Genomic DNA, 27,880 nt, shown 5'->3' on the forward strand with positions numbered 1-27,880 from the left:
ACATAAACACCAATTATATATACACACACACACATATGTAAGTAGATAGATAGATGTATATACATACATATATATATGTGTATATATATATATGTACATACATATACATATACTTACATATATATATATATATATATATACATACATGTATATATATACATACATACATATATATATATACATACATACATGTATATATATACATACATACATGTATATGCATACATATATGTACATATATATATGCATACATATATGTACATATATATGCATACATATATGTACATATATATGCATACATATATGTACATATATATGCATACATATATGTACATATATATACATACATATATGTATAAATATACATACATATATGTACATATATACATACATGTATGTACATATATATATATGTATATATATATACACATATATATGTGTATATATATACACATATATATACATACACATATATACATATATACATACATGTATGTACATATATATATATGTATATATATACACATATATATAAGTACATATGTATATATGTACATATACATATATATATATATATACACACATATATACATATATACATATGTACATATATATTTATATATATACATATGTACATATATATATATACACACACATGTGCATATATATATATATATGTACATATTCACACATACATATATATATATATATATATATATATATACATACATATATATAGCTACGTGTGTGTGTATATATATATATATATATATATAAATTATATACGTGTGTGTGCACACGTGTCTCTATGTATTATCATACATATACACACACACACACACACTCTCACACATACTAACATGGAAATCTGGCTTCTATAAGTATATTTACTTTCCTGAAGGGTCATTGATGATAGCAAATAACTTGAAAGTAGTCAACAAGTCTCTTGCTGTTCTGTGTACTACAACCGATTTATCCACACTTGTGAATGAGCTTTTTCTGGCAGCCGGCACTTGTTAATGTTTTTACACATCGTAACAACAACAGAAAAATTAAAGATTTAAAATAAATTTCAAATGAAATTTGAAAGATTCCAAAATGTGAAGGGCTTTAGGAATATGGTGAGTGCGATGTTTATAGATATCATTGTCGTTATTGTTGTATATTCATTTCTTCATGCTGGTTTGGGTTAGATGGGATTATTTTCACGGCAGTCTTTTTAGGTTGTATATTTATGAATCTAACAAGGGTCTCTGGTCATCAGATTGGATATGAACCATTTCATATTCATTACCAACATCCCTCCCACACACAACTACCATCACCACCACCACCATCACTATCTTCATTATTATCGTCACCTTCAAATTCCGCCAAGGTCAACTTTGCCTTTCATACTTTTGGGGTCAATGAAATAAGTACCAGTTACATACTAGGGGTCGATGTAATTGACTAGCCCCTTTCCCCTAAATTGCAGGCCTTGTGCCTATACTTGAAAGGATTATTACCATCACCACCACACCACCACCATCCATTCTGATGATTGGAAATACAACACTGGAATAATAAGATGTGAGATACCAGTTATTACAATCATATATATATGTGTGGATGTATGAATTAGAAGGTCTGTGCAGTTTTTGACTAACAAAGTGTTGCTTAACCAATTAGCATTTAGATTACTCAGTCAAATGTAATGCTTATTTATTCACATTGCTTTGAATTAATCACACATTATCACATATATTTGAGATTTCAATGACGTGATTGTTTATTTTTAAAATGACATTGCAGTGTCAGTGTGAGAGGCTGGATCTGGCCAGTTTGGACATAAATCAGGTAGACAATTTGAGCCAGTTACATTGAATCTATTGCCAAATCGGCTGCAATGAAGGTAGGTTCACTTCTTCATTCGAGGAGTTATCAAACTCCTGAGACTATTCTTTATCTTCATAAGTCCACCATTCTTCCCTGCATTGAGTACTGTTGTCACGTATAGGCAGGTGCTCCTGCGGATTATTTAACAGTGTTGGACCACATTTAACACCATACTTGTAATGTTATTGGTCCTGATCTATCTTCTAAATTGGAGTAACTCTCTCATCATTGTCTAAATGTAATGCTTATTTATTCACATTGCTTTCTATAAGTATTTTCATGGACATGGTTCAGCAGAGCTCTCTTCTCTGGCTCCTCCTTTAAGAACTTATCAGCAATCAATTAGACCTGCATCCAGTTCACATAAATATATTGTGCAACCCCCTAAGTGCCGTAAAGCACATTGCAGTACCAGTTTCTTCCCTCGCACTTCTGAACTTTGGAATTCACTTCCACAGTCTTGTTTTCCTCTTCAATATGACCTCCAGTCTATTAAGTCTAATGCACATCGTCCCCTATTGACTTCTGTCTAGTGTCCATTTAATTCTAGTAGCTCTTACTTTTTCAATAGTCTAAGGGCCTTGTAATGGGTGAATACTTTGAAAACAAAAAAAAAAAAGAATTTCACCTTACTGTCACACATAAAGAAACAATTCCTTTTTGGATTTTGAGGCGCATCACAAAGCTATAACTAATAGCATGTGAATACTAGGTTGAAAAACCAGCTTGGATAGAAGTTGAAGGCTATTCAAATTTAAGAATTCTTATAAGTGAAGTATACACTGGACAATATAGTAGTCTATGATATATATACAAAACAAAAGAAACAGGATGGTCATGGCTAAAATGCCATTGACCATAGGTCTATTTTACCAGGCCTCACCTAACCTAGGGTTAAACAAATGAAGTCAATGCATAGATTGCACCTAACATTCACAAAGCCATTTATAATGGCGATGATATTCCATTCAGAAATATAAAATAATTGAAATACTGGAAACTGCTGAACATATTAGAATAATGTGTGTGTGTGTGTGCACGCACATTTTAAGATCTTAATCAGTTTACATATGCACTTAGTATTATATAATATATATGTACATGTAAAACGTATAATACTAATTGCATAAACTAATTAATTTCTATGTATGTGTATGTATGTATATATATATATATATATATATATATATATATATATATATATATATATACATACATATGCATAAATGTGTATGTATATATAGTACACACCCAGTACTTCATCCATTCATGATTACATACATATATATATATATATGAATGTGTGTATATATACATACACACACACATACCCATGCATAAAGTTAACACTAATAAGCTAACTACTTAATAATTACTGAATCAATTAATACATCCCAAAGAAAATTAAACCAATTATGAACTTAATGTAATTGCAACACTGAAGGCCTACATACACACACAAATGCATATATGTGTGTGTGTGCATATATACACACACACATATATAAATATATACATACACGCATATATACAGACATATATATATATACATACATACGCACTCATATAGCCCCCCCCACACACACACACACCTTCCACAACAAACAGAAAACTAAAGGGAATGCATGATTTCAAAGAAATGTGATTATATGATGTAAGATGACATGTGATAAAGTGTCGATGAGATGATTATGATGACGATAAAGTGATGGTGTGATGATGGCAAGATGATAACAACGATAATAAAGCGAAAGTAATCGCTAACCAAAGGTCGGTGCTAAACAACAGTTCCAAGAAATTAAGGAGATGAAAGATCAATCTCTTATTAGAACGAGCATAAATCAGGATAACATTCCCCAGAATATCCAGTATGTATTGCCGACAGGGTGGCTGACCAGTGGTTGGGATGGGTAGGGCTTAGAGAGAATTAATTGTACAACACAAATATTGATTTCACAATTAGCCACAAGGTCACATTTTCTGGGGGAGAAGAGAGTGAAAGCCAATGCCACCCTCGATGGGAATTGAACCTAGAGTGTAGGTTTTAATTTGGATTACTGTAAATTCATATCACTGATCCAGGGAAGCCACAAGCAAGTTGCTGTGGAAAGAGTTAACCTTTTTTTTTTATCATATTTCAACTGAAATATATAGCTTTTGTTTCAATTAATTTTCAAAAGAATGAAGAATTTCAGTAAGATAACTTGGTCATTTTTAAGCTGTTTAAAACATAAAATAACACGAAATTTTGAAAGGAAACAAGGAATTTATATCATAGAACCAGAGGTGGTCTCGATAGCATGGTATCATAACAATTAAAGGGGATTACATTTCTCAGTCCCTCTGGCTGGTTACTATCTCTCTTTCTGCCTATTGAATGTAAAGTGCTGTACCCAAACCACATTATTCTCTCCACATATCAGTTACTTCCTAAGTTTTGTTTATTAGAATGCCATTTCTTCAGCAATTTCACATTTAGGTATCCATTCTTTGGCCAAACTTTTAACCATTTGGTTTGCTTTTCTTGAGTCCTTTACTCCAAGATTTCAACAACGGCAAAGTGTCACACCATTTTAGCAATTCGCAAGGTGACCTATATCGCTATTGCATTGACAACTGAAAAAAACCTAGTTGACCACAACAACATTTGTATATCAAAGGAAAAGGAATATGTTTATTATTCATGAAATTTTTATGATTAATCAAAATTAATCCGATATGGGTCTTCTCTCTATATAAATCTTTATACACTCATATATATCATCATCATCATCGTTTAACGTCTGCTTTCCATGCTAGCATGGGTTGGACGATTTTGACTGAGGGCTGGTGAACCAGATGGCTGCACCAGGCTCCAATCTTGATTAGGCCGAGTTTCTACAGCTGGATGCTCTTCCTAACGCCAACCACTCCGAGAGTGTAGTGGGTAACCAGTTCCATCATGTCACACACACATACACCTAAACGTATTTCATTAAGTTGAACTGGGTTGTTAGGGATATCATAGTTTGTATTACAGCCCGATAAGGCAACACAGAAAAGGGACACGGAGAAACACCAACCAGAGGAAATTCTTATACTGTCACTGCTACCTCAGTGAAATACTAAGACGGTTTTCCTACAACACTGGGCCAATCTATTTTATTCTTCTATCTTGTGTTACTTGCTTCAGTCACTGAACTGTGGCCATGCTGGGGCACTGCTTTGAAGGGCTTCGTTAAACAAATCAACCACAAGGCTTATTTTTTTTTTAAAATTAGTACTTGTTCTATCAGTCTCTTTTGCCAAACCACTAGGTTACAGATGCTGTAAGCTCACCTACTTGGATTGTCAAGCAGTAATGGGGGACAAGCACAGTAAAAAGACAGACACACACAAATATAATATATATATATATATGCCAACCAATTTTCCAACCTCCTGTGTTATTCATCATCATTTAACGTCTGCTTTCCATGCTAGCATGGGTTGGACGGTTCAACTGGGGTCTGGGAAGCCCGAAGGCTGCACCAGGCCAGTCAGATCTGGCGGTGTTTCTACAGCTGGATGACCTTCCTAACGCCAACCACTCCATGAGTATAGTGAGTGCTTTTTATGTGCCACCGAAACAAGTGCCAGACGAGGCTGGTGAACGGCCACGCTCGGATGGTGCTTTTTACGTGCCACCAGCATGGAGGCCGGGCGAGGCTGGCAATGGCCACGATCGGATGATCTTTGTTACGTATATATGTATGTGTGTATGAATGTATATATATATATATATATATATATATGTGTGTGTGTGTGTGTGTGTGTGTGTGTGTGTATGTATATATATATATATATACACACATGTATGCATATAATCATGTTCCATGCTTGCATGGGTTGGACAAAAATGTTTTTCAGTGCCTACTGGAATCATAATCCAGACACACCATAAATTGTGCAGACATGCTAAACACTAAGGCAATTGTCATTTTATTCATTCTTTCACTCATTCATCCATTCATACATACATACATGTTTTGTGCGTGTGTGTGTGTAATTGCACACACAATTACGGAGAAAGAGAGTGAGAAATGGTAAAGTGTAATGCATAAATGAAAATCAGAAAAATTCCTTTTTTTCTTTGTTGCAGATTGCAGAAGAGATGGAAAAAGAAAGAAAAATGTTTCAGTTACAAGTATGTGAAGTAAGTATCTTTAATGACAGGACGGGCATCTGACTGTAAAGTAATATTTATTTATGCTTTAGTAATATTTATTCGTCTGACCTTTACTACCACTGCAAAATAGACAATATAATGAACAAAATATCAGAATGAAAATTGTATTTTTACCATTCAGCTGGTCATTATATTTCTTGACCATCCAACACTGACATCAGCAGATCAGCTGTCCTCTATTATAATGACCATCACTACTGGCATTTCAAGTTTACCAGGTCACTATGTAACTGACCACTAATAACTGATATCTACTTATTGCTAATGTATATGTAATAAACCCTTAAAGAGAGAGCCCCAGGATGACCACAGTCCAATGACTGAAACAAGAAAAGGATAAAAGATAGATAGTCCCCAAAAACATTTAGTCATGGGACCCCTAGGCTAATCCCTGCTTCGATAGTGAAAGTGGGCTTAACTCTAGCATTTAATCCAGCCATTTCTGGTCCAGATATTCTCCTCGTTTTATGTTAAAACTGAGCAGATCCAATGTCTCACACCTACCCTACAAGGTCATTCTAAAAATAAACAACCACATCTTAGAAATTGTGAAGCTATGAGAAAATGCATGATTAATTCAAAACAATGTGAATAAATAAGGTTTACATTTGACAAAGAAATCTGAATGTTCAAGAGTTAAAGTTGTATTTGTGTATTTGTGTGGCCTATTCTATCCATATCAGATACCATAAGCATCCACATAAATCTTTGGCATTGTTAGCTTCCCATACTTTGTGATTTTGGCATTGCTGGCTTTCCATACTATGTGATTTTGGCATTACTGGCTTTCCATACTTTGTGGTTTTGGCATTGCCGGCTTTCCATACTTTGTGGTTTTGGCATTGCCGGCTTTCCATACTTTGTTATTTTGGCATTGCCGGCTTTCCATACTTTGTGGTTTTGGCATTGCCGGCTTTCCATACTTTGTGGTTTTGGCATTTCCGGCTTTCCATACTTTGCGGTTTTGGCATTGCCGGCTTTCCATACTTTGCGGTTTTGGCATTGCCGGCTTTCCATACTTTGCGGTTTTGGCATTGCTGGCTTTCCATACTTTGTGATTTTGGCACAGCCAGCTTTCCATACTTTGTGATTTTGGCACCGCCGGCTTTCCATACTTTGTGATTTTGGCACCGCCGGTTTTCCATACTTTGTGGTTTTGGCATTGCCGGCTTTCCATACTTTGTGGTTTTGGCATTGCTGGCTTTCCATACTTTGTGGCTTTGGCATTGCCGGCTTTCCACACTTTGTGGTTTTGGCACCGCCGGCTTTCCATACTTTGTGGTTTTGGCACTGCTGGCTTTCCATACTTTGTGATTTTGGCACCGCCAGCTTTCCATACTTTGATTTTGGCACCGCCGGTTTTCCATACTTTGTGGTTTTGGCATTGCCGGCTTTCCATACTTTGTGGTTTTGGCATTGCCGGCTTTCCATACTTTGTGGTTTTGGCATTGCCGGCTTTCCATACTTTGTGGCTTTGGCATTGCCGGCTTTCCATACTTTGTGGTTTTGGCACCGCCGGCTTTCCATACTTTGTGGTTTTGGCACTGCCAGCTTTCCATACTTTGTGATTTTGGCACTGCCAGCTTTCCATACTTTGCGATTTTGGCACCGCCAGCTTTCCATACTTTGTGATTTTGGCACCGCCAGCTTTCCATACTTTGTGATTTTGGCACCGCCAGCTTTCCATACTTTGTGATTTTGGCATTGCTAGTTTTCCATACTTTCTGTGATTTTGGCATTGCTAGCTTCCCATAATTTCTGTTAGTCTCTCATTTGCAAACTTAAATCTTAAATATACATTAACTATATGAAGATATGATCTACTGGTGGTCAGTAATGTAGTGACTTTTTTTTTAAAAAAGACTTATTTTAGCAGATGAACGTTTAAAGTTGTCTAATTTCTTCTTCTGTTTGTTCGCAGTATCTAATAAAAGTCAATGAAATCCGCACAAAGAAAGGAGTCAATCTACTACAACATCTAGTTGAATACTACCAAGCTCAAACCACGTAAGTCTCAATTTCATTTCCCATCACTTTGATTATATATATATATATACACCAAGTGAAAGCATATGGCTCAGTGGTTAGGGCGTCAAGCTCACAATCATAAGGTAGTGAGTTAAATTCCCAGGCCAAGCTGTGTGTTGTTCTTGAGCAAGACACTTTATTTCACATTGCTCCAGTTCACTCAGCTGTAGAAATGAGTTGCAACATCACAGGTACCAAGTTGTATTGCCCTTTGCATTTTCCTTGGATGACATCAGGAGAGTGGAGAGAGGAAGCTAGTATGCAGGGGTGACTGCTGGTCTTCCATAAAACAACCTTGCCTCGGATGGGAACTTTCTAGGAGCAATCCCATAATCATTCATGACCGAAAGGAGTATTTACCCTTTTAATCTATATATATATATATACACAAACAAAATGGTCTTCTTACAGTCTCTATGTATCAAACACACTCACAAGGCTTTCGCCAACCCAGGGCTATAGCTGAAGACAAGACACCTGCCCAAGGTACCATACAGTGGGACTGAACCTAAAACCATGTGGATGGGAAGCAAACTTCTTAACCACACAGACACACCTGCATCAATGTGACAGAAGACAGAAAATCACCTAAAATCTTCAGAGATCTCAGAAAATATTCATCTTAAATCTAATTCCAAAAGAAATAAATTGGTTTAGTAAAGATTTGTTTTGAAATTCCAAATAGAATAATATCTTTAATTTTCTTTCTTTTTTTGCTATTTATCTCGTTCGTTAAATTTTCTTTTACTGTATGTGTGTGTGTGTGTGTGTGTGTGTGTATTTTGTTTCCATTATCTTAAGAAAATGGTGATATTCTATTTCAAGTGTATCAGTAGTATTAAGACAATAATAAAGTGACAGCTGGGAAAACAGGTTCAATAACCAGTAGCAGACTGTTTATTGACATGATACATTGCATATCTCCCCATGACAAGCTCTAACAGATCATGAATGTGATACAATACATTTCTCGTTAATATCAATATAATGACTACTCCAACAGTAACAATATACAGATATACAGAGTAAGTCAAAGGTCCTTTTAGGATGGATGAATGGATGGATGGATACGAGGGAGAGCTAAAATGTTCCTGGATTTGGGTAAAAGAAAATACAGAAGGATCAGTTATTTATGATTTTCTTCAACATAAACCCCTCTTAGATTCACACACTTATTGTAGCAGTCCTTCAGTTTTTCTAAGTCCTGTAAAATAACTTGAAAGGTTGGGCCTCCAGCCAGGCCATTCACTACATCCTTAGAGCCAGGAACTTCTCAGCACCACCTCATAAACAGACAGATGGATAGATGGAAGGATGGATGGATGGGTAGATGTTGTTTGACATCCATTTTCCATGCTGGCATAGGTTAGATAGTCTGATAGAAGCCAACAAACCAGAGGACTGTGCTAAGTTCCAATGTGGGCTTTGGCATGGTTTCTGTAGCTGGACACCTTCCTAACCCAACCATTTCCCAGTGTACTGGGCGCTTTTTATGCGACACCAGCACATGTGAGGTCACCAAGGGTAACTCACAAAGCAAGACCCTTAACTGAGTGGTTTTATACCAGGTGATGTGAGGCTTCAGTATGATAGAGATACATAAATATATTTATGTGTGAAGGCACATGGCTTAGTGGTTAGGGTATCCAGCTCCTGATCATAAGGTCGGGAGGTTAATTCCCAGCGAAGCATTGTGTCCTTCAGCAAGACACTTTATTTCACATTGCTCCAGGTCATTTACCTGGCAAAAATGAATAGTACCTGTATTTCAAAGGGCCAGCCTTGTCATACTCTGTGACATGCTACATCTCCCTCAGAACTACATTAAGGGTACATGTGTCTGTGGAGTGCTCAGCCACATGCATGTTAACTGCATGAGCAGGCTGCTCCATTGATCAGATTAACTGGAACCCTCGTCATAGTAAACAACAGTGTCAGATACATATATATATAATCATCATCATCATCGTTTAACGTCCACTTTCCATGCTAGCAAGGGTTGGACAATTTGACTGAGGACTGGCGAACCAGATGGCTGCACCAGGCTCCAATCTTGATCTGGCAGAGTTTCTACAGTTGGATGGCAACCACTTCGAGAATGTAGTGGGTACTTTTATGTGCCACCAGTACTAGGGCCAGTCAGGCGGTACTGGCAACGGCCACACTCAAATGGTGTTTTTTACGTGCTACCAGCCCAAGTGCCAGTAAGGCAGCACTGGTAACGATCACACATATATATACATATATATATACACACACACACACACATATATACACATATATACACACATACATATACACACATATATATGTACACACACACACATATATATATATATACACATATATACATACATATACATACACACACATATATATACACACATATATACATACATATACATACATGTACATATACATACACACACACACACATATATATATATACACATATATACATACATATACATACATGTACATATACATACACACACACACACACACATATATATATATACACATATATACACCTTTAAGGTACATCCAAGGCTTGGGCCCCGTGCCATCCGCCCAAAACAAAAATCGCACTCTCATCTCATAACAACAATACGGCACAATTATTTCACCTCAATTGGCCCCGCTCTCTTTAACATTACACCAAAACACATTAAAACAGAAACTGACCCTATAGGGTTCAAGAAGTCTTTGGACAGATTCCTTCAAGAAATCCCGGATAAACCCCCTACACCCGGATATGTCTCTGTAAACAATAACTCTCTACTTGAGTGGGCCATAGTGCCCAAATTCTGACTTGAAAGACTTCACCAGGTGGTGCTATTAAGTTAGACATGGCCTGGGCCAATAATGGCCGAAACCTATCAAAGTATCAAAGTATACATACATATACATACATGTACATATACATACACACACACACATATATATATATACATATATATATATATATATATATATATATATATATATATATATATATATATATATATACATATATGGTGGGGAATATCGACTCCTTGTATTTATAAAATGCACCATAAATGTTCAATACTATGGAGATCTGGGAACTGTGGTGGCCAGATAAGATGTTCAACTTCACTAGAATGTTCCTTGTGCCATTCAGTAAGAACTTTAGCTGTATGAATTGGTGCATTATCATCCTGAAAGATTGCGTTTCCCTCCAGAAACAGTTCCACAACCATAGCATGAATTTGATCAGATAAAATGCTTCACTATTAACTCTGCCATGAAGGAAAACCATTAGGCCGGTGGATTTCCAAGATATAGCCCCCCAATCCCGATCATCACAGATCCTCCTCCATGTTTAAGAGTTGGAAAAAAAGCAGTCTGGGTCAAACGCTTCTTTTGGCTGTCTCCACACAAACACTCAGCTGGTGTAACAGAAATAAGGTAAAGGATGACTCATCTGAGAAAATAACATTCTTCCACTGCTCCTGGGATTAATTCTGTAGGCTTTTACTCCACTCTAAACGCTTTGCAACATTTGTTTTTGAAAGTAGTGGTTTTCTGATTGTAGCCCTCATGTGAAATCCAGCCTTGTGCAGCCCCCGGCAAACAGTTTTTGTGGAAACTGGGTTCTCAAGGTGGTCATTAAGCTCTGCAGTAATTTTGGGAGCTGTATTTTTGCGATCCTTTCTGACAATTCGCTTAAGAGTCCAACGGTCCATATCTGAAAGTTCTGGTTTTCTTCTAAAGTTTTGTTTCGACGAGGCTTTTCCTTCATTCTCAAAGGCTGTCATTACTTTCAAGACAGTACTTGTTGATACATCAAACATTTTGGCTATTTTTGTTAGGCTAGTTCCTGCCAGATGAGAACCAATAATTTGACCTCTTTGAAAGTCCGATAGATACGTCATTTTAATGAATTTTAATTACCTTTTTCTAAAGACATCTGAAAAGAAACAGCAATTTTAGCAAAGCATATTAAGCAACACTAATAATAAATCAAAAAACATAAAAATAAACAAGCTTTTGATGGTTTTATAGATATATCAAAATTATGATGCTATGATGCTAGGTGTTTCCATTATTTTGTCCAACTTCTGTACATACATTCATACATATATATATATACACACACATATACCCATGCAGATGTGTATGCCTATGAACTCAGATCTATTCAATAGGCTGAAAAAGCCATGAAGAACAAAATATAAGGTCCCTGTCAAATCAAATTTATTAGTAAATTTCATTTCATGTCAAAGAGACCATTAGTAAATTTAGTCAGTGCCCCAGATGGCTGCAGCCTAGTGACCAAAACAAGTAGAAGTTAAAAGGTCAACAATGTTTTTTTTTTCTGTATGTGTGTGTGTGTCTGTATGTTTGTTTGTTTACATTTACACTTCCCAATAGTGTTTATAACCACTTACTATCTGGCTTTATGGGTATGTGACATAAGAGATCCCTTACTTGAAAACAAAATGTACAGATAAAGTTTAGCAGAAGGCAGAGCATCTGGCTGTAAAAACAATGCTTTGATAACATAGTTACCTAACCCATGAAAGTATAGGAAAAATGGATGTAAAACAAACGAATGATTGCAAGCCATTTCATTCAATCTTCTAACAATTTTGCCAATTTGCCAGCTTAAAAACATTCTCTTTTAAAAACAGAAAACAAAACAAATGGCACCAACTAAAGAGGTAAGATTTCTATTATTACATCTCGAAATCCAGTTGAAGATAATCTGAAAGAAATCAAGAATGAAGAGGAAATGGTGCCGCAGGGATTTGTATATGTTTGTTTTTATTTTAGTTGTTTGCTTGTTCACCTCCCACCCCTTTTTCTTTTCTTTCTTTGTTTTCGGAGAGGGTGCTTATCACAATGCTGACTATTCTGAAGAGTCTGTGATCTGAGATAAGAAATTAGAAATAAATAGTTGTGTAAAAGATATCAACAGAGGTGACTAATGTTTAAAGTTTAACGATAAAAGATAAAAGCCGAGGGAAGAAAATCTAAATTTTGATTGCTGATATGAGGGTAGTTTAGTCCAGGAATCATCAAAACTACAGATATAAAAAAATAAAAACGATAAAAAAAAAAGGGTAATTTCTTAGGATTGCACTCTTTAGCATTTGAAACCGTGACTGCAATGTAACTAAGTAGCTTGAACCTTTTTCAGCATTAGCTAATGTCTCCACTGAAATCAATATCTATAGCAACAAATGAGCCAATGGGAGTGAGTTTCTATGTGGCTAGCACGATCTGCTAGAAAGATCACTGAGTCACAATTTTGCTAATACTTCCTGCATCAAATTGATATTTTATATCATAACAGTCCACTAAAACATTACTGGAAATACCACCAACACTACTACAACTACTATTGTTATTTCACTTGTTAAAGCTGTCACTACAGAAATTATAGCCAGCACTGTTTCTTGTTAATGGTGTTTTGTATCTGAGATGTCAGATGTAAAGTTTTCATCTGGTGTCTCGGAATATGAAATGTAGCAAAAATCCGTACTGGCTGTGATTTGTATAGAATATCTGTAGTGGTAACCTTAACAAGTGATGTAAAGTGCACTGCTAACGCATTAGAACATGGTATTGACTTATAAAAACGTTTAGTATACTTTACAGCATATTAAGAATGCATAATGAAATACCAAGTACCTACAAGACATTAATACTAGTAGTACTACTTGTAATTTGGAAACTGTATACTTCAAAACACTGGTTCTTGCCAGAACATCTTTCACTTAGTTTAAAAGTCAAATAATGGATAACCTACCAATATAAAGTCATTTTCTCTGAGCTTAACACTTCTGATATCAATGTACATGATATCACACATGGATCTATGAGACAAAACTTCCAATTTTCAAGTGACCTGAATTAAAACTTAACATCAAAATTTCATGCTATGTTCCAAACACCAACTTAATAAAATTATTTTTTTTACTAGATTCTTCCGTATTTTCAAAATTAAAATAATGGCAATGAACTTCATCAGAAATATGGTAAGAAAAGGATTAACCTCTTTTTGATATCCACCTCCCTGAGGGTGCACTTAGTTCTAGGAAATAAAAATTTCCTGTATTAAAATCATCCTTCACTTTGCTTAAAAGTCAAATAATAATAATAATAATATATACATATATGTATATATATATACATATATATGTATATACATAGATATCATCATCATCATTGTTCGACCGTGGTCGAGACAATGGAATTTACTATGTTATGCCAGACTTCACGGTCCATCATAGCATTACGGAGGTTCTGTTGCTGGATGCCTGTATCCCTGGAGATTACATCAGGTTAGGAGAGTGTGTGCCCTCTGGTATCGCGAGTAGATGGCTTCTAGAGGAGAAGAGTAGAAATTACCTCGTTTTCAGCTCTACAACAATGTCCAGCAAACTGGACTCTTCTACCTTTCACAAGAGATGATACAAGTGGTAATTTCCCATATATTTGTACTTTGGTTGGATAACACTTCTACGAGAGATTTTATATGTATATATATATATATATACATTCATATATATTTATATATACTCATATATATATACATACACACATACATATATATACACATGTATATATGTGTATATACATGTATATATTTATATATATATATACATGTATATATTTATATATATATATACATACATACACACATACATATATATATATACACATGTATATATATATACATATATATATACACACATATATATATATACATACATATACACACATATATATATACATACACATGTATATATGTGTATATATATATGTATATATTTATATATACATGTATATATATATATACATGTATATATTTATACATGTATATATTTATACATGTATATATTTATACATGTATCATCATCATCATCATCATCATCATTTAGCGTCCGTTTTCCATGCTAGCATGGGTTGGACGGTTCTACTGGGGTCTGTGAAGCCAGAAGGCTTCATCAGGCCCAGTCAAATCTGGCAGTGTTTCTACGGCTGGATGCCCTTCCTAACGCCAACCACTCCGTGAGTGTAGTGGGTGCTTTTTACGTGCCACCCGCACTGGTGCCAGACAGAGCTGGCAATCGGCCACGAACGGATGGTGCTTTTTATGTGCCACCGGCACGAGGGCCAGGCGAGGCTGGCAACGGACACGAAACGGGGCGGTGCTGGCAACGGTCGCGAAACGGAAAGTTCTCTTACATGCCACCGGCACTGGTAACACATCTGCAATTTCCATTGATCGATTTCCATTGATCGATTTCGATTCTGATCCTCACTTGCCTCAATGGGTCTTCACAAGCAGAGTTTCGACATGCCACCGGCACTGGTAGCACATCCGCAATTTCCATTGATCGATTTATATATATATATATATATATGCATATATATATATACACATATATATACATACATTTTTTTTCTTTCATCTAGTTTCAGCTCACAAGCTGTGGCATCGCCATTTGGTGTTGCTCTATAATTTTACTTCACGAATGTTTTTTAGGAAATGACATTTGGTGCATGAGGGAGTTAGATGCCGCTGCCCTCATCTGCACCTCCTACCTTGAAGTTGGCTGATCTGGGACACTTGACAGCAACAGGTCCATCTTTATTTTGAAGACACCTACATCCACCCCATGCAGGTCTCTTAGGTCATTTGGGAGGATACTGAAGAGCTATGGTCCTCTGAAGCCCAGGCTCTTGCAGTATCTTATCCTATATCTTGATGGTAAATTTGGAGTCCTTGGCTCTATGCAGTGGCGTCCAGTTCTAGTATTTGTGTAACTCTCGATGCCAAAGTTTGGGACAAGTCCTCCCAGGATCTTCTAGATGTATATTATGGCATATCTTTCTCACCTACGCTCTAAGGAATAGAGTCTTAATCTCTTGAGTCTTTCTCAGTAGCTTATATGGTGCATAGAGGCTATCTTCTTTGGGTAGCTTTGTTGGATTGCCTCAAGTTCTGAGATTAATTTGACACTGGTTGGTGACCACAGCTAAGAGCAATAGTGAAAGTGGCTCAGGACAAGTGTCCTCCAGAGGACCATCATGGTTTCCTGATCTCTTGTTCAAAAAGTTCTAAGAATCCATCTGGTCAGCTGCCTGCATTTCATTGCCGATTTAGCAACATGTACATGGAAGGATGCATCATTACTCATGTAAATGCCCAGGTCTCACACTGACTGTGCCTCTGGGATTGCAATCCCTCCAGGTCCAGTGTAGTTAATGGGTATTGCATACTGATAGCACAAGTCTTGTAACTTTTCAGTATTAAACTGCATGCTATTCTTTTCAGGCCACTTGTATATTTCATCCAGCTCACATTGCATTGGATTGTCCGGAAAGTTCGTGCCGATTTTTAAAGGAAAGAAAAAGGTTAATAAATACTTGCCATTACATTTTTAATCAACCAAATATGAACTATTTTGTTGCACAATGCATCTCCATCTTTCCTTTAACTTAAAAATACCCATACCCTCTTCCCAGAATTGAGGTGGTTTCATGGTAAAGAATTCATCAAGGTATCTTTTTATGTCATCCAAAGAATTGAAATTTTTACCATTAAGACTATTCTGCAGAGACCCGAATAAGTAGAAATCCGAAGGAGCAATATTTGGTGAATATGGAGGGTGGGGTAACACATCCCAGCCAAGCTGCAGCAATTTTTATCTGATTCCCATAGAAATGCGCAGTCGCATTATCATATTGGAAAACAACACCCTTCCTGTTGGCCAATTCTGGATGTTTCGCTTGAATTGCTGCTTTTAACTTGTTCAGTTGTGTGCAGTATTTCTCAGAATTGTCTGGTTACTTGGGAGAAGCTCATAGTACAGAATTCCTTTCAAATCCCACCAGACACAAAGCAAGACTTTTTTAGGGTGAAGACCCACTTTTGGGGTGGCTACTCCAGGATCACTTTCTCTGAACATTTCAGTAGATAATCCATTTCTCATCACCTGTCGCAATTTGCTTTTAAAAAGGCACATTTTCATTCCGTTTATAAAGAGAATCTCAGATGGAAATGCGATCCAAAAAGTTCTTCTCACTCAACTCATGTGGTACCCAAGCTTTACCAGGTGCTCATGAATGACGGATTTTGATAGGTTGAGGCTTTTTGCCAATTCTCGGGTTGTGCAATGTGGGTTATTCTCAATTAATGACTTCATTTGGTCATCATCTGTAGTGGATGGTCTGCCTGATCGCTCTTTATCAATAAGGCTACAATCTCCAGCTCGGAACCTTGCAAACCACTTCTGTACAGTTCTTTCGGATAAAGAAATGTCACCGTAAACTGCGCATATTTCTTTGGTTGCTTGTGAAGCATTATTTACCTTTATGGAAAAAGAAAAGCATCAAGTGCCGAAAGGGTTACAGAATTAACACAGGTTAGAGGAACATAAACCTTCTTCCACGGAAAGATAGCTTAAACTGTGCTCTAAATGGAGCTCTTGTCAAATCCTATTTTTTGGACTCAACCATGTTCTAAAATAAGTCGAATGGTAAGCTGCTATAAATTGGCATGAACTTTCCGGACAACCCAATATATTTCATCCAGTTCACATTGCAGGTGCATAGTGTCTTCAGGGTTCTGTATTACCTGTGAGACTTTTGTATCATCTGCATAACTTGTGACTGTGGCTCTGTGTGGCTGAGGGTATGTCTAAGAGGACCATTATGAACAGTAGTGGTCCCAAAACAGTACCTTGCGGAACACCGCTCACTATTTGTGTCATTGGAGGTGGCCCCATTGGCTACTACCACCCAACTTCTATCCTTCAGAAAGTCATGAAGCCATTCTCCCAATTTACCAACTATGCCAAGATCATGCTGTTTGTGACGTATCATTCCATGATCGATTATATTTATATAAATAAAAAGATATGTATATATTTATATAAATAAATGAATATATATATATTTTTATAAAGAAACAGATATATATATTTTTAGAAAGAAAGAAATATATATATAGATAAATATAAATATAAATAAATATCTAGATAAATATAAATATTTATATAAATAAATATCTATCTATATATTTATATAAATAAATAAATGTTTTCTATCTGTCTTTCTCTCTCTCCCTTTTTCACCTGTTCTCTCTCTCTTCCCTCTTTCTCTTGTTCTCTCTCTCGATCACACATGACCATCACCCATCTTTCTTTTCCTCACATTATTATCTTACTTTTCTTTCAGGACTGTACGCATCCTATCTCTCTCTTCTATCGTTTCTCTTGTCCAAGAAAATATTTCTCCAGCGTTCACTATTTCACCTTCATTCTAACGACTCTCCATGTTTGTTTATGTTCAGTTTCCTTGTATATCACCACTGTCCTGTTTTTCTTCCCAACTTTGACCATCCATAAATCCCAAATTTTATTTTGGTTCTTATGGATGCAACTGTCTTCGAAGACTCATACTGTCATTCAATGCTTGAAATGAGGAGTAGATAGACAGCCAACAACTGATGAAGGGTCGTTCTTTATGTTATTTGTCCTGTTTCGTAATTGTTTCTCTCGTTTGCATATCAAACTCATTTGTTTTCATATTTCATGTTGTTTACTGTTGGTAACGTCATGTATCCATATATGCATGTGTGTGTGTATATATATATATATACACACACATTTATATTACATTTATATATGTATATGCACATATACATACATATATATATAAACATTTACATACACATACATATATATATACACACATATACATACACATACATATATATATACACACATATACATACTCATACATATATATATACACACATATACATACACATACATATATATATACACACATATACATACTCATACATATATATATACACACATATACATACACATACATATATATATACACACATATACATACTCATATATATATATCATCATCATCATCATCGTCGTTTAGCGTCCGTTTTCCATGCTAGCATGGGTTGGACGGTTCTACTGGGGTCTGTGAAGCCAGAAGGCTTCATCAGGCCCAGTCAAATCTGGCAGTGTTTCTACGGCTGGATACCCTTCCTAACGCCAACCACTCATGCATATACATATATACATACACACGTACATATACATACACATATATATATATACATACAAGTATATATGTGTGTGTGTATATATATATGTATACATACATGTATATACTGATATATGCATAAATAAATATATATATATATATATTACTCCGTTATTTTCCTTCTCTATCCATCTGTTTTCCTCTTAATCCTTTCTGTGAAAGAGCGTAGGCTAGAAACATAAAAGACTTTTCTATTTTTCCCGAGCGTTAAACTAATACACCCGCTTGTTGTTCATACACCTGTCATCTTTTGTTTTCTGCAAACTTGAACTATATATATATATATATATATATATATATATATATATAATATATATATATATATATATATATGTCATCATCATCGTCGTTGTTGTTTAATGTCCACATCCCATGCTGGCATGGGTGGGATGGTTTGATAATATTTATATATTACAGAGAGATAACATGGTGACATTGTAGTAGGATGGTGGAGGAATGAATAGGTGAAAGTAAGAAAGTGATACTTTTGAAGTTAGAAATTAGCAACGGGTGGGGGAAACCAAAAGCTAAGAATGAAAGACAACAGAATTGAGCAATGAAGAAAAAAATGATGGAAAATATAGAAACGACAAAATGTAAAATCAAAAAATGAAAAGATGACAAGAAGCTGAGGTAGTGTGAAAGCCTTTAATACATAACAGTGAACAGTCAGGAGTTTTCCATGCACAACTCCCTAAAGGAGAAAAACCATACATTCCTGGCCTCTGACAAAGAGGGAGTATTCTGTGTGATCAACAGACTCTGACATCGATTCAGTGATGTTCCACCTTTGCCAGGGCAATATCTACACCCTATGTGAGCACACAACTGCGAATTGGGTTGAGAACCAATGCAATGACCTATGGAAGGACACATCCGGAAGCATGAATCTCAACAGGCACACATACTGAAGCTTCCTAGCACACAACTCCTCCACACCACAGTTCTAATACCTAATAAAACCACAGAAAGAAACCAAGGACCTGAGGCAACTCAAAGTACACCCAAACACCACCAGCACAAAATCCCCACTATGGAAGATGGAATGGCTTGTAGCATGGCTTCTCCAGCCACTGCTGGTGCACATACCAGCACACCTTGAGAGCAGCTGGCATCTCATCGAGCTACTACATAAGCTCCCACCCAAGACCATCTCAGACAACAACTACGCCTTCAGCCTGGACGTACGGTCTATGTCATTGGTTGAAGCCATACTAATAATCCAAGAGCAACTAGAGCAACGCCAGAAGCTGGTCACAGACTTCCCACCAGCAGGCCTCAAATCCATCCTGGATTTTTACACTGCCAACACATACTTCCAGTACAAAAACACCACCTAATCAACAGCTTCCCAATGGGATCTAGACTCAGTGGCATCCTGGCCACCCTTAACCTGGACAAACTGGAGTGCCAAGCACTCCCCATAGGATGACACATCACCTATACCAAAGGTATGTTGATGATATCTTCATCTTAACCAAATCCAGCGATGAGATGATCAGGATCCATAACATCTTTAACAGTCTCCACCACAACATCCAATTTGATGTTGAACATTCAGTTGCAAATAGCTCACTGATCCTCTTGGACTTCAATGTATCCTTCACACCGGGACATGCCACAATCCGCTTCTTTGAGAAAGAGGTGAAGAAAGATATCTTCCTCCATTCAGATTCAGCATATCCATAGAAGTTGAAACTCAATGTAGCCCTTAATGAGTTCAACTGCTGTATAAACAGATGCAATGAGGCTGATGTAACGATGGATTTCATCAGGATGCTGTACAGTAAAGGATACAAACTGAGGTTCATAGAGAAAGTGTGAAGCACCCTGAGCACATGAGTACAATGAGCACCAAGACACCATCGCAAGATCATCACCACCAACAGCAACGAACCAATGATGTTAATAACAACAAAGGATATAATTTCAACTTCAACAAAGATGAAAGGAAAGTGGAAAGTAGACAAAGTGAAAAGGAAAGCAAGGAGCAGACATGTTAAATGGACATGTGTCAGCTTTCCATGCAATGCAGAATGGATTGAAAACAAACCAAGGAACAATGTCAGAAAGTTAGGCCTCACTGTCAGAATCACGAGGCAAGGCCACACCCTCAGACACTATCCGACTAAATGACGGCTTCATGTCAAGGTGAGAGAACATCTTCACAAGGCCACAACACCCAGTGCCATATTCCAATACCACCAACACTGCGATGCGGAGGGGAAAGGATGCGGTCAACCTTCAAATAAAGGAGGCACATTTCAAGAGGAAGGCGCCCAGGCTCAATCGCTGGAATGAACTCAACAACTGGAAGCTCATTTACTATCTCCATAACTGATAACCAACACCAACTCCAGCAGTAATAACTATGGAAAGTCTAATGAAGGTTTATAGATCCAAATGTGCTTACTAAACTCATTAACCCAAGAACTAGCAACAAGGCTATTTATAGACAATATGCCACCAGTAGGTCCCCTCTATGTATCTATCTGTCAATTTATCTATCTATTTATTTATCTACCTATGTACCTCTCAAAAAAACTATTAGACCTTTTAAATTTTTTAACTTTTGAAAATATGAGCCTATCCATCTACTTCCCAAAAAAACCGTTAGACCTTTTGAACTTTTGAAAATTTGAAGAAAAAATAATTTCTGTGATTTTCAAATGATGATTTCCAAGGTTCCTCACTCTTCATGTAATATATTAAAACCTTTCACATTACCTCAGTTTCTCATCATCTTTGCATTTTTTGATTTAAAAACTTTTCATTTGTCATTTTTCTACATTTTCAACCGTTTTATTCTTCATTGTTCAATTCCGTTGTTTTTCATTTTTAGGTTTTGGTTTCCCCATCATTAATTGCTAACTTCTCAAGTATCACCTTCTTCCTTCTACCTGTTCATTCCTCCTATGTTAGCTCTACTTCACTTAGCATAACTACTCCTCTCATCATCCTATTACTGCATTATCCTGTTATCTCTCTGTACAAGACCACAACTACGTTGCCTGAGATACAACCAATACCTTATACATACATATATATACATTTGTATTCAAATGAACATGGAACTTAAGTTGAGGCACTAGAATTTAGTATGGTATTATCCATACAATTCCAAAGTAAGGTGATTAAAATCAAAATAAGCAACAAGGATATCCAGAGGTAATACAGTACGATCGTTTCATGCAACTCCATTTAATTGAACTATGCAATCATTACATTAATTTAAAATGCAGAGCAATCCTCAGCTGCACAAAGACATAGAATTTAGTGTCCATCTGTTCTAATTTAATTAAATTCTATGTCTATGTGCAGCTGAGGATTGCTCTGCATTTTAAAATGATGTAATGATTGCATTGTTCAACTAAATGGAATTGCATGAAACGATCATACTGCATTACTTCTGGATATCCTTGTTGCTTATTTTGATTTTATATATATATATATATATATATATATACACACACACATTCAGATAGACAGACATAGATACACACACACATACAGTAATATATTATATGGGTATATGTATAATTTATAGATAGTATATGAAGGGTGTGAAGACTACTTTTAAGAAATAATGAGTCAATAGATAGTACAAGTGTGTACATGCATATATCAAGGATTAAATAATTTACAGTTGTACAAATGATTAAATATAATAGCAGAAATGCATAGCAACAGTATTGCAGTTATATATTCCTAAATAAATGTGTCTATACATGTATGTTTGAAGGTCTGTTTATATACACGGGGTTGGCCAAAAGTCACCCAACAGTATATCAAAATTCCATGCTATCTGTAAATCCTGTATTGACTTGAATGGAAAAATGTGTCACTCAAGGACTTTAGATTGAACAATTTTCATGATGTTTCATATTTAGATGCTTTTATTAAATTCATTCAGCTGTAAAACATAAATTTTGGAATTAAAAAGAGTATATTTACTCTTTTATTTCAGTCATTTGCCTGCGGCCTTACTGGAGCATCACCTTTAGTCGAGCAAATTGACCCCGGGACTTATTCTTTGTAAGCCTAGTACTTATTCTAATGGTCTCTTTTGCCGAACTGCTAAGTTATGGGGACAAACACAGACACACACACATACATATATATATATACAACAGGCTTCTTTCAGTTTCCGGCTACCAAATCCACTCACAAGGCTTTGGTCAGCCAGATGCTATAGTAAAAGATACAAGCCCAAGGTGCCACGCAGTGGGAATGAACCCGGAACCATGTGGTTGTAAGCAAGCTACTTACCACACAGCCACTCCTGCGCGTATACATATATATAAAAAGAAAATGGAGATTGGGGAGTTAATTGATTATTAACAGAAAATTAGTTACGATAATTAATTTGCTGTTAATAATAAACAATTAACTTCCTAATCTCCATTTTCGTTTTTTTATATGAATATAAACTATGTTTTTATATATATTCTTTTACTTGTTTCAGTAATTTGACTGAGGCCATGCTAGAGCACCGCCTTTAGTCAAACAAACCGACCCCAGGACTTATTCTTTCTAAGCCTAGTACTTATTCTATCTGTCTCTTACTGAACCGCTAAGCCATGGGGATGTAAACACACCAACATCAGGCTATAGTAGAAGACACTTGGCCAAGGTACCATGCAGTGGGACTGAACCCAGAATCCTCTGGTTGGTAAGCAAAGCCCCTATTATTTTAAGGAAATCATTCCTAAAAAATTCTAGGTATTGAACCAGTATTTTCTTGGATGAAACCATCCCTTCATGAGGTAAATACAACCTCTAATCGAAAGTGTGGTAAGTAGCTTGCTTACCAACAACATGGTTCCGGGTTCAGTCCCACTGCGTGGCACCTTGGGCAAGTGTCTTCTACTATAGCCTCGAGCCGACCAAAGCCTTGTGAGTGGATTTGGTAGACGGAAACTGAAAGCAGCCCGTCGTATATATGTATATATATATGTGTGTGTGTGTGTGTATGTTTGTGTGTCTGTGTTTGTCCCCCTACCATTGCTTGACAATCAATGCTGGTGTGTTTATGTCCCCGTTACATAGCGGTTCGGCAAAAGAGACCGATAGAATAAGTACTGGGCTTACAAAAGAATAAGTCCCGGGGTCGAGTTGCTCGATTAAAGGCGGTGCTCCAGCATAGCCACAGTCAAATGACTGAAACAAGTAAAAGAGAGTAAAGAGTATATATATATATATATAAATAAAGAGAGAGATGTACGTGTGTATATATTTGCATGTGTACTATAGCTGTGTCTGTGTACTTTTCATGGAAAATGATGTCGCTTCAGAAAACATTAACTTAGCAATTTGACAATTATGGACTGCTAAAATAGCACCCAACTGGAATGCATAATGTAGTTGAATGTGATTGACTAATGCGAATAGTGCTACCGCAACATGGTCACACCCAGAAAATTGAAACCAGTGAAAGAATGTGTATATGCGGTGAGGTGACTGTGTGATAGGAGGCTTGTTTTCCAACCACACTGTTCCGGGTTCAGTCTTGCTAGTTGCATGGCAACTTGGGCAAATGTCTTCTACCATAGCCTCAAGCCAACTAAATGCCTTGTAAGAGGATTTGGAAGATGGCAACTGAAAGGAGTCGGTCATATATATTTATATATATACTTTATTTAAAAGCAGCAGAAATTCAACAAAACCTGTTCCTATTCGTCGGACAGTTTTGTTAACAACAGTTTAAATAAAGCATATTACTCTACCCCTGGTATTTGAGTACTCTTTTTTTCCACCTTGTTTCACATTTATGTGTTTACTCTGGTATATATATATATATATAATATATTATATATAATATATATAAAATATATATATATATATATATAATATATATTATATATAAAATATATATATATTATATATAATATATATATATAAATTATATTATATATATATATAAAATATATAAAAAAAAGTGACTTTACTGAGAGTTCTAATCAGTTTAGTTCATTATTTTTTAGTAGTATTAATTTTACCCTTTAGTTCATTGATCTACTGGATCTACAAACTAAAATGAAAAATTTATATTACTAAAAATCTTTTTTAAATAATTAAATTGTTTTACCAGTGAAGTCATTAATTTTCGTTTTTCAAATATACCAAAGTGTACCAAGGATCTCACACATTTTCCAATATACATATCTGTGTGTGTGTGGTGTGTTTGTGTATGTAGGTGGATGTGTCCCACCACCGGTTGACGACCGGTACTGTGTTTACGTTCCTAAAATATAGCGGTTCGGCAAAACTGACCGATACAATAAGTTACCAGGCTTCAAAATCAATAATTAATAAATAAATAACAAAATAAGTATCGAGATTGATTCGTTCGACTAAATGTTTTCAAGGCAGTGCGGTTGGCCCTCTAGCCGATAACTGATGAGGATAAGGTGACCTTACCTGTCTGTTTTTTTGTTTGTTTGTGCATTTAGGCATTCTTTCGATATTACTCGACAAAATCAAAACACTTCACTTCGGGTATTTCCGTGGAAGCAAAGACAGTTCGATTCTGGTTTCTGCTTGGAAATTTGCGGATTTTACATACACACATGAAACAGATAATAATAAATATACAAGGCTTTTTTTTCTTCTAATTTAAAATGAGACAGTGCTAGCATAATTTCGTTATATCTATACTCCACAACCCACGGAAATAACCGAAGTGAAATGTCTCGACCTTCTCGAGCTATATCGAAGAAATGCCTGCATTTATTATGCATTTTATTTAACTTCTTATATAAAAATACACACACGTGCGTGTTTGTTTTATTATTACAAATTACATTTCTATATCTATACCCAGAAAAACAAGTATTTTTTTATATATTCGTTAAGCGTGTGTGTGTGTTTGGATATGTATGTTGAACAAGAACACTAAAACAATACTATAACGGTGGCTCTACCTCTGACACACGTGTTTGATAAATCAACACGTTTAGTGATCAACGCTGGATAAGTGATAAGGCGCATTAGATAAACGAATAGAAATTAACGCGTGCGATGTCAGTAGCAATTAATGAAAGTGAAACAAAAGATCCGCGTATTGTTTATTTTATCAAAATACATGATATAGCCATTACAGAATAAAAATTTCTGATGAAATACCATCGAGATGAAAATACGTATTACGATCGATAAACAACAGAATGAAACAACGTGTCTGCGAAATAATAGCAAATATCAATGTCACACAATGACATAAGAAGAAATATGTTAAAGAAAATAAACATAAGGAGTTTAAATCTTACAAGGATTTCGTTACCCCTTTTTTTCTCCTAATATGAATTAGTAAATTTTTTTTTTAAATTCTTTTTAAAAATTATTGTTAGTAAACAGAAGCGAGGTAAATAGAATGTGATTGTTTTTCTTTTAGCATCTTCGATGAAGCGATGATCGGCAATGAACTTTTGACCTAACACACAACCTTGTTAAAAAGATACGTGATTACATTACATTTGCTTTAAGAATGAAGGAGGGGAGGGAGGGAGGGACAAGCTGGACAAAGTTATGAACAATGAAAGAAAGATAGAAAAGATGATGTTAGTTTAAGAGAAATGTAAATACGCAGTAAAAGACGTGGGAATGAATGGTAAAACATAAGTGTTTACTACTATGTCGACACGGCTCTACTCATACACATGTAATATATACGTATGTATGTAGTCGCTGAAAGAAACAATCTCAGCTAGCCGCCGATTTTAAAAGCGATGAATGTAGTTTTGAAGTGATGTGTCCGTTGATGAAAAATGATCGCAAACTAAGGTGCCACAGAAGAAAACATTGGTCACAATTTAGGTCCTACCTGCAGTTTTAAGAATGACGCCATGTTTATAGTGAAACTACTGATTACTATTAACTCATTCACAGGAGAGTTCTACTTATTTTGGTTACCTAGCAACTAGTCGTGTTACAACAAAAGCTGGGTAATTTTTTTTTTTTTTCAGTTCGTTTCTTGTGTTTGTACTGCTATAAATTTCATTCATTTTTACGACGCATTTTTTCGTAGCGGATTTCTGTCGTTCGCTGATAAGGATTTACTCGTTCAACAAAATTAATTGTTTCTCGATTAACGTCAAAGTGGCTAAGCATCACACTTGTATGTGTATCCTGAACGGAACTGGATCCCATCAACTTAGCTGATAGCTTGATTTTTATCGACTGCAGAAGGACGAAAAGCAAAGTTAGGATTTGAACTCAGAACATAAAGGATTGTAACCGAATAATACAAGAGTATTTGGATCTTTTCGGTTTGAACGGCAGCTTTTTAAAATAATTTCCACGTAACTATACACTTTTAAACTTCGTATGCTGGTAGAATGTGTTTATAAAACATCTTTTTCTCTTGGCTTTATTGAGAAAATTCTATCGTTTGTAAGATATTTGTTGGGTTTTTTTCTCTTCAATTTCTGCAATTTCAACCAATCAATGACGTCTATCGAGGTGAAAACATTCTGTGCCGTATGAATATGTCCCTCGTTTAAGAAACAGATTGGGTTTATTTACATTTCTGAAGAAAAAAAGATACCCTTCCCCTAACCATAAAACAGATTGAAATGCAATACATCGATACTAGGGTCATAATTATGGGTGACAATTTCATATGACACCGCTAGAAAAAACTGCCGTTCAAACCGA

General features: G+C 35.9%; 1 protein-coding gene across 1 annotated transcript in view; it reads right to left on the reverse strand.

Annotated features, from left to right (window-relative positions):
- The window catches only part of LOC115218526 (branched-chain-amino-acid aminotransferase, cytosolic), a 478,054-nt gene extending 450,913 nt beyond the window's left edge, over nucleotides 1–27,141 (reverse strand). The window contains exon 1 of the mRNA XM_029788393.2: nucleotides 27,048–27,141. Within this exon, the coding sequence (XP_029644253.1) occupies nucleotides 27,048–27,071 (24 nt within the window). The 5' untranslated portion in view covers nucleotides 27,072–27,141. The remainder of the gene's footprint in view (nucleotides 1–27,047) is intronic.
- Nucleotides 27,142–27,880: the final 739 nt, after the last annotated feature.

The sequence above is a fragment of the Octopus sinensis genome, linkage group LG13 (genome assembly GCF_006345805.1).
Source record: "Octopus sinensis linkage group LG13, ASM634580v1, whole genome shotgun sequence".
NCBI classification, from domain to species: Eukaryota; Metazoa; Mollusca; class Cephalopoda; order Octopoda; family Octopodidae; genus Octopus; species Octopus sinensis.